The sequence below is a fragment of the Ursus maritimus genome, unplaced genomic scaffold (genome assembly GCF_017311325.1).
Source record: "Ursus maritimus isolate PB19 unplaced genomic scaffold, ASM1731132v1 scaffold_9, whole genome shotgun sequence".
NCBI classification, from domain to species: Eukaryota; Metazoa; Chordata; class Mammalia; order Carnivora; family Ursidae; genus Ursus; species Ursus maritimus.
The window spans coordinates 23,369,880-23,384,405 of NW_024427107.1; the positions used below are offsets into that span (position 1 = coordinate 23,369,880).

Below are 14,526 nucleotides of genomic sequence, written 5' to 3' on the forward strand. Positions count from 1 at the left end.
CTGGGTCACAAAACAGGTCTCAACCGATACCAAAAGACTGAGATTATTCCCTGCATATTCTCAGACCATGATGCTTTGAAATTGGAACTCAATCACAAGGAAAAATTTGGAAGAAATTCAAACACTTGGAAACTAAGAACCATCCTGCTCAAGAATGATTGGGTAAACCAGGTAATTAAGAAGGAGATTAAACAATTTTTGGAGACCAATGAAAATGAAAACACATCAGTCCAAAACCTATGGGACACTGCAAAGGTAGTCCTAAGGCGAAAATACATAGCCAACCAAACCTCACTCAAAAGAATAGAAAAATCTATGGGGCGCCTGGGTGGCTCAGTCGTTAAGCATCTGCCTTCGGCTTGGGGCGTGATCCTGGGGTCCTGGGATCGAGCCCCACATCAGGCTCCTCCACTGGGAGCCTGCTTCTTCCTCTCCCACTCCCCCTGCTTGTGTTCCTTCTCTTGCTGTCTGTCTCTCTATCAAATAAATAAATAAAATCTTTAAAAAAAAAAGAATAGAAAATTCTAAAATGCAGTTTTTATATTCTCACCTCAAGAAGCTGGAGCTGGAACAGAAGAACAGGCCTAACCCATGCACAAGAAGGCAGGTGACCAAGATTAGAGCAGAGATCAATGAATTAGAAACCAGGAGCACAGTAGAGCAGATCAACGGAACTAGAAGCTGGTTCTTTGAAAGAATAAATAAGATCAATAAACCACTGGCCAGACTTATTCAAAAGAATAGAGAAAGGACCCAAATTTTAAAAATTATGAATGAAAGGGGAGAGATCATGATCAACACCAAGGAAATAGGAAGGATCATTAGAAACTCTTATCAACAGCTTTATGCCAATATATTAAACAACCTGGAAGAAAATGGATACCTTCCTAGAAACCTATAAACTACCAAGACTGAAACAGGAAGAAATTGATTATTTAAACAGATCGTTTAATTATGAAGAGATTGAAGCAGTGATCAGACACCTCCTCAAAAACAAGAGCGCAGGGCCTGATGGATTCCCTGGGGAATTCTACCAAACATTCAAAGAAGAAATAATACCTATTCTCCTGAAGCTGTTTCAAAAAATAGAAACAGAAGGAAAACTACCAAACTCATTCTGTGAGGCCAACATTACCTTGATCGCAAAACCAAGCAAAGACCCCATCCAAAAGGAGAATGACAGACGATGAATATGGACGCCAAAATTCTCAACAAGATCCTAGTTAATACGATCCAACAGTACATTAAAAGGATTATCCATCATGACCACGTGGGATTCATCCCTGGGATGCAAGGGTGGTTCAACATTTGCAAATCGATCAGTGTGATAGATCATATCAACAAGAAAAGAGTCAAGAACCATATGACCCTCTCAACTGATGCAGAAGAAGCATCTGACAAAATACAGCTTCCTGTCCTGATTAAAACCCTTCAGAGTGTAGGGATAGAGGGTACATTCCTCAATCTCATAAAAACCATCTATGAAAAGCCTACAGCAAATATCATTCTCAATGGGGATAAGCTGAACGCCTTTCCCTTAAGATCAGGAACACGACAAGGATGTCCACTCTCGCTATTATTATTCGACATAGTACTAAAAGTCCTCGCAACAGCAATCAGACAACAAAAACGGAATAAAGGTATCCAAATTGGCAAAGAAGAAGTCAAACTATCTCTTTTCGCAGATGACATGATACTCGATATGGAAAACCCAAAAGACTCCACCCCCAAATTACTAGAACTTATAGAGCAATTCAGTAATGTGGCAGGAAACAAAATCAATGCTCAGAAATCAGTTGCACTTCTATACACGAACAATGAGACTGAAGAAAGAGAAATTAGGGACTCAATTCCATTTACAATAGCACCGAAAATCATACATTATCTCGGAATTAACTTAACCAGAGACGTAAAGGATCTATATTCTAGAAACTACGTACCACTCTTGAAAGACATTGAAGAAGACACAAAAAGATGGAAAAATATTCCATACTCATGGATGGAACGAATTAACATAGTTAAAATGTCTATGCTACCCAGAGCAATCTACACTTTCAATGCCATCCCGATCAAAATACCAATGACATTTTTCAAAGAACTGGAACAAACAGCCCTTAAATTTGTGTGGAACCAGAAAAGGCCCCAAATCGACAAGGAAGTGTTGAAAAGGAAAAACAAAGCTGGGGGCATCACACTGCCGGATTTCGAGCTGTACTACAAAGCTGTGATCACAAAGACAGCATGGTACTGGCACAAAAACAGACACATAGACCAATGGAACAGAATAGAGAACCCAGAAATGGACCCTCGGCTCTTTGGGCAACTAATATTTGATAAAGCAGGAAAAAACATCCGGTGGGAAAAAGACAGTCTCTTCAATAAATGGTGCTGGGAAAATTGGACAGCTACATGCAAAAGAATGAAACTTGACCACTCTCTCACACCATACACAAAAATAAACTCCAAATGGATGAAAGACCTCGATGTGAGACAGGAATCCATCAAAATTCTAGAGGAGAACATAGGCAGCAACCTCTACAACATCGGCCAAAGCAACCTTTTTCATGACACATCCCCAAAGGCAAGAGAAACAAAAGATAAAATGAATTTATGGGACTTCATCAAGATTAAAAGTTTCTGCACAGCCAAGGAAACAGTCAGAAAAACTAAGAGGCAGCCCACGGAATGGGAGAAGATATTTGCAAATGACACTACAGATAAAGGACTGGTATCCAAGATCTACAAAGAACTTCTCAAACTCAATACACGAGAAACAAATAAACAAATCAAAAAATGGGCAGAAGATATGAACAGACACTTTTCCAATGAAGACATACAAATGGCTAACAGACACATGAAAAAATGTTCAAAATCATTAGCCATCAGGGAAATTCAAATCAAAACCACACTGAGATACCACCTTACGCCAGTTAGAATGGCAAAAATGGACAAGGCAAGAAACAACAATAGTTGGAGAGGATGTGGAGAAAGGGGATCCCTCCTACATTGTTGGTGGGAATGCAAGTTGGTACAGCCACTCTGGAAAACAGTGTGGAGGTCCCTTAAAAAGTTAAAAACTGAGCTACCCTATGACCCAGCCATTGCACTACTGGGTATTTACCCCAAAGATACAGATGTAGTGAAGAGGAGGGCCATGTGCACCCCAATGTTCATAGCAGCACTGTCCACAATAGCTAAATCGTGGAAGGAGCCGAGATGCCCTTCAACAGATGACTGGATTAAGAAGTTGTGGTCCATATATACAATGGAATATTATGCAGCTATCAAAAAGAACGAGTTCTCAACATTTGCTGCAACATGGACAGCAATGGAGGAGATAATGCTAAGTGAAATAAGTCAAGCAGAGAAAGATAATTATCATATGGTTTCACTCATTTATGGAACATAAGAAATAGCAGAAAGATTGGCAGGAGGAGGAAGGGAAGAATGAAGGGGGGGTAAACGGAAGGGGGAATGAACCATGAGAGACTATGGACTCTGGGAAACAAACTGAGGGCTTCAGAGGGGAGGCGGTGGGGGATTGGGATAGGCCGGTGATGGGTCTTAAGGAGGGCACGTATTGCATGGTGCACAGGGTGTTATATGCAAATAATGAATCATGGAACACTACATCAAAAACTAAGGATATACTGTATGGTTACTAACATAACATAATAAAACATTATTTTTTAAAAACAAATATATAAATAAATAATCTTTAAAAAAATTAATAAAAAATAAATATTTTTTTAAACCGCATGGGTAATGTCTAATTATTACTTAATATTATTTTAAGTAGAAAATGAAAGGACCTTCTTATAAATCCCTCTAAATGATATCTGTTTCTTGGGACTTTTTAACCTTTCATTCCCTGCCTTATTAAGAAGCTACTCATTTATGTAGAGTCTGACAAGGAGAAGAATCTCCTCTGAGTTGGCTCCAAATCCCTGTGACACATTCAGGTGTTGTCATCTACAGATTAAGGTCATATGTGAAATCCTAATTTTAAAAAAATTTTTTAAAGATTTATTTATTTTTATTTGACAGGGAGAGAGAGATCACAAGTAGGCAGAGTGGCAGGCAGAGGCAGAGGGAGAAGCAGGCTCCCTGCTGAGCAGGATGCCTGAGGTGGGGCTTGATCCCAGGATGCTGGGACCATGACCCTAGCAGAAGGCAGCCACTTAACCGACTGAGCCACCCATATGAAATCCTAATTTTTACAGCGTAATGAGTAATGGTTAGTTTTGCCCTTCTGTGAGCAGAGAGCTTTCCAGTTGAAACATGGCTTGGCAGCTTACCAGTACTTCCCTATTTTCTTTTTACCTTTTTTGTGATCTGCAGAATATTCTAAACCCTCTCCAACAATCTGAAAGCAGTCCACTTTATCCATTAAGTGGGAATGGCCTAAAGCACAACCCCTTAGACAAGTCATAAATAAATTCTTACACTCCCTCATGACAACCATGAAATCAGATCTTGAAACTACAAATTGCCAACAAAGGAAAAATGTCAACATTCTTAACAGAAGACCTACAATAGAAAAAAAAAAAAAAATCAAACCAAACCAAATGACCCTTGTCACATCTTCATATACCAACTACTCTCCTCCTTGGTTCACTCTTTTCTAGCCATACTGGTCTCCTGGAGAAGATATCAACATGCCTGATACATTCCTACCTCAGGGGCATTGTGCTTGCTGTTTGTTCTGCTTGGAATGTTCTCTCCTCTCATGACATACACACGACTTATTCCCTCTCTTCCTTTAGGTCTTTTTTTTTTTTTTCAAATATTTTATTTATTTATTCATGAGAAACAGAGAGAGAGAGGGAGAGGCATAGGGAAAAGCAGGCCCCCCATGGAGCAGGGAGCCGGATGTGGGCCTTGATCCCAGGCTGACCTGAGCTGAAGGCAGATGTTTAACCGACTGAGCCACCCAGGTGCCCCATCTTCCTTTAGGTCTTTATCAAAAGTCACCTTCTCAGTGAGTAACCACCTCTTAATCACTGCCTCACGTACTAGAACATGAGCTCCATAGTAATCATCCACAGAGATTATTGTCAGATTTTTCATTGCTTTAGCACCAGACTTCCTTCATTTAAAAGTAATAAATCCACTAATCAAAACTCTAGTAAGATTTCAGTAAGGAACTACAGATATCAAAATATAATTAGAATTTAAATATCCTCATGAGTCTATTCATTATAGTCCATTGAAAGTAAAATATCTTGATAGGCAAGTATTCCAAACTCAGGTGACCAAATATGTCTATTGTACTTAAAGTGGGCAAATAGTTTTATTTTTATTAGGTAACCTCAGGCTTATAAGAAAGGCAATAGGCATGTTATACAGAAAAAGAGGAAGTAAAGAAACTACAAGAGAAATGTTCTGTCCTTGCCACCTATGTGGTGCGGACACCAAGTGGAGAGCTGATAAGCCTGCCACTGGATGGTCCCGTTAGGAGATACTACGGAAGAGGGTGAGAATGGAGCAACATTCCAGGGGCCAAAGACAATTAAGGATTTAGGTCAAGAGAGCAAGGGAGAGATGGTAAATCACAGCCGACAGGAAAAAACAGACTACACATCACCAACTGCAGGTTTTGGCCAGGCAGGAGAGAAGGGCGTCAGCTATGCGGTGGACAAGGGACATCATCCCAAAGACCAGAGGAGCTCAGAGGGCAACACAGCACACCCACACAAAGGGAAGTGTCCCTCCTTTCCTACCAAGACAACAGAGTAAATTCCCCCAGACACACCTGGGAGAAAAGAGGGGAGGAGCAGAAGTCCAAGAAGATTGTACTCAAGTTTCTTAGAGAACCTAAGCAATAACATATAAAGGAACCATTCACGATCTGAACAGGACTAAGTTTTAAACGGTAAATACACCACTGCCAAAAAAGACACCAAAAGGTAGCATATTATGTACAGACCACACATATTCTCACATCCGAATTATAATGTTAGTAAACACACAAAATGATTTAAAAAGTCTCAGCATCCCAACACTAGAAGAAATGATGACTATGTGACATGACAGAGGCGTTAGCTAACACGCCATAGCAATCATAATGCAACATAAACGTACCACATCAGGAGGCTGGACACCCTAAACTTGCACAATGCTGTATGTCAATTATAATATCCTTTTTAAGCATTAGCAAATACCTGATCACAGGAATGTCTTAGGTGAAAAACAGTTGGAGAAATCTCACACACACACAAATATTAGGCCATATAACGTCTAAAACTGTTGCACATCAAACAAACACAAAACTAAGAGCCAGTTTTTCCAAAGCAGGAAAATTAAACAAAACAGACGTAATGCTACTACCCCCAACACATAAACATTTGAAGACTGGCCAAGCAATGCAACAAAAATTAACAAATTCAAATAGACAAATCAAAAAGGACATACAAAATATCTGAAAACTGTTCAGTCTCATAAGTAATCAATAAAATCAAAATTTAAGAACATACCACTTTTTATCTATCAAACAAGACGTGTTTTTTTAACTCAGGATTGTCAGAATGGAACAGAATACACTCTAAGTAATTAATACAAATTTTAATGTAATTGGGCAACATATTATTCTTTTTAACCCAATATTCCCCTTACAGTAATCTATTTTAAGGAAATAATCAGTGACATAAAAATTTGAATATAAAGATTGTTGCACATTACTTATAATTGTCAAAAAAAGGGGGCAACAGCTTAGATGATCAAAACAGGTACATTCTGTTTATATACTTATCAAGTATCCTTTGTTTACACCTGTTTATATCCTTGTAAAGTATACCCTGGCCAAATGAAGCATTATGTAGCCATCGAAAATGTTTTTCAAAGATCCCTTCAAAATACGAAAAATAGGGGCACCTGGCTGGCTCAGTCAGAAGAGCATGAGACTCTTGATTTCGGGGTCGTAAATCTGAGTCTCACATTGGGTGTAGAGATTACTAAAAAAATAAAGTTTTAAAAAATATGAAAAATGATCACTATATCAAATTAAAAGAGGGCACGATATTGTATATATGAGATAAACTATGATACATCATACAAAGGAACACTATTTAGCAACAGAAAAGGGCAAAATCCAGATACAAGCAACAAGGATGAATCTCAAAAAACAAAAACAAATAAAAAAGAAAACCATTATAGGAAGTGAAAAAAGCCAGACACAGAAGAGTACATACTGTAGGAGCCTATTTATATGCAGTTCAATGACATGCAAAACTAAACTACGGTGACAGAACCATGGTTCCTCCTGGGAGGTATATTGAGTACAAATAGGTTTGAGGAAATTCTCAGGGTAATAGAAACATGCTGACCCTTGATGGGGGTGGTCATCACGTGAGGATATACACATATAAAAAGCGATCAAGTATAAATACGTATATATACTAAGTAATAGTCATCACAATGTACAATTAAGATCTGTGCATTCTGCCAGTCACATAACATAACGCCATAAAATACTATAGAAATTGAATATAAAGGATAACTTCACTTTGGTCAAACATATGTGCAAAGAATTTTAAAAAGTGTAAAATACATCAAACTATCACAAAATTATGCAATGTGTAAAAAAACTTAGTAAATCCTTCCAACAAATTTCCTATAAATTAAAAACACTCATGTTTGCAATGTATTTGGACAAATTTTAAAAACCGCTAATTAAGCTAAATATCTGCTTGGTAAATAAATGAACAAGTCAATTGAGAAGTCAGCTCTATATTATGGCATCATTTTAAAACATGGTCCTGCCTGCAACAAATACAGGGCTCTCATCACTCAATAAAAACTAGTTATTTTATTAAATGTATTACTTTAAATACTCCTTGAGAGCCTGACTTATTTAAATTCCATGCAAAATGCCCAAAGTAAGTGTTCCTTACACTGAAAATACTCCTTGAGTTTCAGAAACTTTTACAATATGTGTAAAATAATAAATAAGAACAAAACCAAAGAAGACATACAAACCTCTGATTGTACATGCCCCGAAAGTTGTAATTAGCTCTATAATTTGGGAAAGGCTTTGGATCTAATGGCCTGTAGATGGCAGGCTCTCCCCTTTTCATAGCAAGCCCATTCAGTTCCACAGTTGGAGTTATACTACCTGTTTAAAAAAAATATTAAAAGCACACAAGTGAAATATTTCCATAATAAATCATGCAAGCCATACTTACATTACATGTAATTACCATGAAAGAAGGTGGGAGTTGATAGCCTGTCTGTACGATTTTCTCAGGGGTGTATAAACAAACTATAAACAGGAAAATTGTTTCTAATGAAATCTCTCTGGGGTTTTTGCAACCTTTCTTGTACATTCGCGGCCAAAAATTCAACTGGAAAGTCAGACTGTTTCAAAACAAGGGGAACACAAGATTCACAGATTGCTTAATTTGGATACTATAAAGAAAGTATTGAACATCAGCATTACTCACCCCAGGAAGATTTCAATTATTTTAATCATTAAAAACATTATCATCTGTGAATATTTTTATGTTTTGCTAATCAAGCAACTGAAATTAGCAATGCATAAAGGGTCATCAGTAATTCTTAGGCTTATCTCATGAAAATACACTTTGAGTTTTTTCTATAACCAACAACAGGGCAAAGTAAATCTACTACTGCTTTCTATAAATAATCTTTAAAGATACATAGTGAAGCATTTATGGATGAAGTGATATATCTGAGCTTTCTTTCAAAATAATTCAGAGGAAAGACAGATGAGAAACAACACTGGCCACCACATGTAGATGACTGTTGAAGGTGGTGATAGGTACGGGGATGTTCACTATCTTATTTACTCTACTTTTGAAAAAGTTTGAAAAATCCATAATAAGTAACACACACTGTAAATTATTACATCACATTATTTTGAGTATCAAAAGAAGTTATTTAGTAAAACATTACATATACACATTCCATATAACGAATCACAAATATGAATCTGCAGTTTTTAAAGAAAGTAAAATTTATTTTTTCAGTGTAATCCTGTACTATTTTGTTGGAATTAAGGCTTTTGCAACATACATTTAAGACTCCATTCATCACATACAAAAATGGGTCCACTCATTGCAGCAGAGAAACTGGGGCTGGCATAAAGCGCCTGCGGGGGGGCGGTGGAGCCCGACACAAACGCACAGCCGGCAGCCACGTCATCAGCTACCCATCAAGAGTCAGTCCGCTGTGTGTCCCAGTTCTAAAGAATTTATGCGAAACCACTGAAGAGTATAATAAGAACAGGAGCTAAACCAAGGTTAAGGGGAAAAACAAAGAGGGTGGAAGGACAAAGGAGTGGAAAAGATAAAAGATAAGCATAAGAAAAGAACATTAACATACTGACCAGTACGTCCAATTAGTCCAAACCCTTAACTTAATACCAACACTCAGGGCAGAGGAAGAGAAAGTCAAGAATAAAGGGGTTCTTTCTTTCTTTCCTACAGTATTTTACTGAGGGGCAAGTAAAATGCACAAAACTTAACCATACAAATCTACAAATTATTACATACTGTAAATACTCAGGGACCACCATTCAGAGCAAGATATGAACATTTTCATCACCCAGAAAGTTCCATCATGGCTATTTCCAGTCAATACCCACCTCCCCACATTACCTATTCTGACTTACATCATCCGAATTTTGCCTGTTCTTCAAACCTGAATATGTATTGTTCTATCTTGCTTCTTTCACTCAAAGATACAATTTTGTCAAATATTTCAGTATTGCAAACATTTTTCTTATCACTAAGTAGTCTCCTACTGAATGAATACATCAGTTTATCTATTTTGCTGTTGATGGGACATCTGACTTGTTTCTAGTTGGGAGCAATTAAGTATAAAGCCACAATGTTTTAGCAGACATACACACTCAGTTCTCTTAGGTGTATCTGTAGCAGTGGAATTGCTACTAGATCATAGAGAAGGTTTATGGCTAACTTTACTACAAATTGTCTAACAGTTTCTACAAATTTACAAACCGAAGAGCAGTCTGTATCTTTTTGAAAGTTTAAGTTTTTCTTATTTCATACAGATTGCAGTTTAATAATTAACATGTTAGGGACGCCTGGATGGCACAGTGGTTAAGCGTCTGCCTTCGGCTCAGGGCGTGATCCCAGCGTTATGGGATTGAGCCCCACATCAGGCTCCTCCGCTATGAGCCTGCTTCTTCCTCTCCCACTCCCCCTGCTTGTGTTCCCTCTCTCACTGGCTGTCTCTATCTTTGTCAAATAAATAATAAAAAAAAAATAAAATCTTTAAAAATAATAATCATTAACATGTTAATCAGTTGTAAGATTTATGTCATTCTGAATTCTACTTTGCAACAATCATACAGACATAAATAGCATAAAGTTCAATGGAGAAAAAAAAGAAAGTTTGAAAGACCTCATCCTTTAAGTACGGCAATAAACAGGAAACTAACGTGTTTAAAAATCAGCAGTGAGGTGATTTTAATGCACTGGTAGGATATATTATGTCCTGCCACCCATACCAAAATTGGGTTTTAAGCTAGGTAAAAGTATTGTATTCATATCATTTAAATAAATTAATGATTTCATATAAATTCCTCATTTGAAAGTCAGGCTGCAGTCTATTTTCTTCACAGAAATGCTAGACACTGGTCTTTGAAGGAGCAGGGAGAAGCAGCAGACACTGTAAACTGTGCTGAAGAGGTTCTGACTCCTGTTTGATAAAGAGCTAGACTGCCACCACTCCGTGGGCACAGCCTCTTTACTTGCACAATCCCCAGTAAACATTTACAGAGTTAAGTGCCAACCATGGGAACCTGCAGGTAACGCTAAGTACACTCCGGCAGGTGCGAGCTGGACCCAGGTTGCATAAAGATGATCATTACACAGCATCCTCATGCGTCACAGGGCTGTGAAGCTGACACGGTCAACACAGAATCCGTTTCTAGGGCTTTTCGGTAAAGGAAAGGAAATTTCTGTATTTATCAGTGATAAATATAACAAGGCTAATTGGTTATATATACATACATAACAACTACTGTGGATTCCTAGTAGATGCAAAGTGAAAGAAAAATGCCACAACTAGTTTTCAAGGAGCTACATGTTGCTAACACTCAAGGAAACAGCTTTCTAGATGGTTAGAACAGTCCCTGGAACACAGCAGCCACTCAATAAATATCTGTTCAAACAATGAATTCATGAATTAATCAACCAAGGCCCCTTGAGGAAATGGCTGGTGCCGGAGCCGGGACAAGGAATATACGAGATGATCTTGGAGCATCTTACTGTGCCAGAAAGTAAGCAGTGCCCAAGAACAATGAAAACTGGAGGAGGACACTGGAGTCCACTGGAAAGGTTCATACCCCTGGGGAAGTCTGTAACAAGTTGAGAATCGAAACAAATAATGATAGATTATAAACCTATAAGTAAAATAGGAATCCAACAGTCTATAGTGATAGAAATAAATGACCAAACAAAAAAAAAAATGAGGGGAAAGAGAAAATTCTAGGGTAGAATGCTAACTAATAAATGTAAAAAAAAAAACAAAACAAAAACCCAACTGGAATCAAAATATCACTCTTTAAGAGAGAATAAATTTCTGTTGTTTTAAGCCAAATCAATCAATCAATCAATCACCCTGCGGCACTCTTCAGAGTATTAATTGATTAAGTAAAGAATCATTAATAGATGCCAAATCTGGTAGGTGAAAGTAAGTTTGATGAGGAACAGAATGTTTATCTAGTCCCAAAGTTTCTCCTCAGAAAATACTTATTAGTTCCTTATTATTTAATAAGAAAACATACTTACCAATTAACTTTACGGTAGAGAAGCCTGGCAAACACACTCTTCACCGAGTGACAAAAGTCATCACTAATGGGACAAATCAGTATCGGGTGTATCCAGATATGTAACACTGAGCTAAGCCCAGGCCACTGGGACATTCATGCTAAAGATGCATAAAATCACGAGGAAACACCAGATAAACTCAACTGAGGGGCATTCTACAAATGACGTGGCTTGTACTATCCGAAAATGTCATGGTCATAAAAGACAAGAACTCTGAGGAACTATTCCAGATTGAAGCAGAATGAAAAGAAATGAAAAATACATGATCCCGATTAGATCCTGGACCTACAAAGGATATTACTGGGACAATCACTGAAAGAAGAATGGAGTCTTTGCGTTATATGATTATACCAAATCAATGTTAACTTCCTGACAGGAGAATGGCCACGCATTTGGGAACAACACACTGAAGTATTAAGGAGAATGGGACCACATGTCCACAACAACTTATTCTCAAATGGTTCAGAAATGTTAACAGTTGGGGGCGCCTGGGTGGCTCCGTCATTAAGCATCTGCCTTAGGCTCGGCACAGGTCATTATCCCAGGATCCTGGGATCGAGCCCCACACCGGGCTCCCTGTTCGGTGGAGAGTCTGCTTCTCCCTCTCCCTCTGCTCCCTCTGCTTGCGCGTGGCCTCTCTCTCTCTCTTTCTCTCTCTCTCTGTCAAATACATAAATAAATAAAATCTTTAAAAAAAAAAAAAGAAACGTTAACAGTTGGGGGATCTGCGTGAAGGGTACATAACAAACGCTCTATGTACTCTTGCTACAAATTTTACATACATATGAAATTATTTCCAAAAAGGTTTAAAAAAAATAAAAGGGGGGAGGAAGTAAAACAGTTCTATGTTATAGCCTTAGCCATGCTGTAAATGAATTTAACTCCTCTCTGGGAGTAAGTATCTCTTCTTGATGTGAAGTCAGGACTGAACTCCCCCCTCCCTGCAATGCAGGCGAAATGGATTGTCTTTTCAATAAATGGTGCTGAGTTAACTGAACCTCTATATATTAAAAAGAAGAAGAAAAATCATGAACCCTACCTCACATCATACATAAACCTCAGTTCCTGACAGACTCTAGATCTAAATTTTAAAAATAAAATAATAAAGCTTTTAAAATTTTATCAGATTATTTTCATAACTTGGTGGCAGACAAAGATGGCTTAGGTAAGATACTAACCGTAAGGGAAAAGACTAATAAATCCAACTTAAAGAATTAAAATAAAGAATTTCTGTTCATCGAAAAATATACCATTATAGAAAGATATGCAACACACGTTATCTAACAAAAGATGTGAATCCAGAATATGTAAGAATCCTAAAGTCAACCAAAAATAGAAAAACCTAAAAAACAGACGATGCAGGTTTTTTTAAATGGGAAAATTATTTCGACTGGCACTCTACAACAGAGATCTCGCTACCAACAGCCATATGAAAAGGTGCTCACCATCATTAGTTATTAAGGAGATGAAAATTAAAACTACACTGAATTACTACCATACCCCCAGAAGAATAACTAAAATTTTTAAAGCTTAAGAGACCATATGTTGATAAGAATGTAGAGCGCTCTCACATATTGCTAGTAGGAAGGGAATATTATACTTTGACATAATGTATTATGTATGCATTTATAATATGTGTATTTTTTTCAAGTATGAACTTGGAAAAGGGCAAACTTTTTTTTTTTTGAGACCTAGGATTCCTTAAATTGGGGGAGGGCAAAAAGAGAGGGGGTTTTGCTATGTTGCCCATGTTGGAGTGCAGTGGCTATTCACAAGCAAAATCCCACTACTCTGATCTGCTGTTTCTAACCTGGGCTGCTTCACCCCACCTTAGGCAACCTGGTGATCCCCCGCTCCCGGGAGGTCACTATATCAACGCCAAACTTACTGCAGACACTTGATCAGCACAGCGCACTACAGCCCAGAACTTCTGGGCTCAACTGATCTTCCTGCCTCAGCCTCCCAAGTAGCTTCAACTACATGTCACCTATATGTCTCAAGTATGTTTGGGGTTTTTCGGGCTTGATTTTGTTTTTTTGTCATCCTGACCCTTTTGTTTTGAAATTAAAAAATAAAAGATACTTTAACACAACGGTGAACATATAGGGCAAAAGCAAATACTAAAATTTAATGTTGAATTAAATAGTAAGCTGAATGTTTGGGCCTCCAAACTGGGTAACCCAAAACCACTTAAAAATGGGTATGTTCACAGTTTACAGCAATTGGCCTATAGGTAAGAGAACGGTCAAAGTTTTTCCAGCTGAACTTCCAAGGAAATTATCTCTTCAAAGACATACTCTAATTGTTGCTCTAATTCACTATTCAATCTGGCCAAAACTATGATAGTTTCCTTACTGTGTCTAACTGATGCCTCAATAGCTTTCTTATCTTTCCCAAAAGGTCTAGGAATAAAAGACTGTGATGTAAGAACAGCAGCTATGATACCTGTCTTTTATGTACTCTCATTGACTTCCGGTCTTAATTCTTACTCTGATTTGAATGAACAGATGCATAACCCATGACCCAACAATTCCAATACTGTGTACATGCCCAACAAAAATGTATACAAGAATGTTCACAGCAGTTTTATTTCTAAGAGCCCGAAACTGGAAACAATCTAAATGTCCGTCAATAGCACAATGAATAAATAAATTACAGTATATTCATGCAGCAATGACATACTATACAGCAATAAAATACTATACTGTTA

General features: G+C 37.7%; 1 protein-coding gene across 4 annotated transcripts in view; it reads right to left on the bottom strand.

Annotated features, from left to right (window-relative positions):
- Positions 1–14,526, bottom strand: part of STAU2 (staufen double-stranded RNA binding protein 2) — a 313,767-nt gene that overhangs the window by 245,907 nt on the left and 53,334 nt on the right. For all 4 annotated transcript variants that reach the window (XM_040625538.1, XM_040625537.1, XM_008710800.2 and 1 more), the window contains one exon: positions 7,978–8,113. In XM_040625538.1, the coding sequence (XP_040481472.1) occupies positions 7,978–8,113 (136 nt within the window). The remainder of the gene's footprint in view (positions 1–7,977; positions 8,114–14,526) is intronic.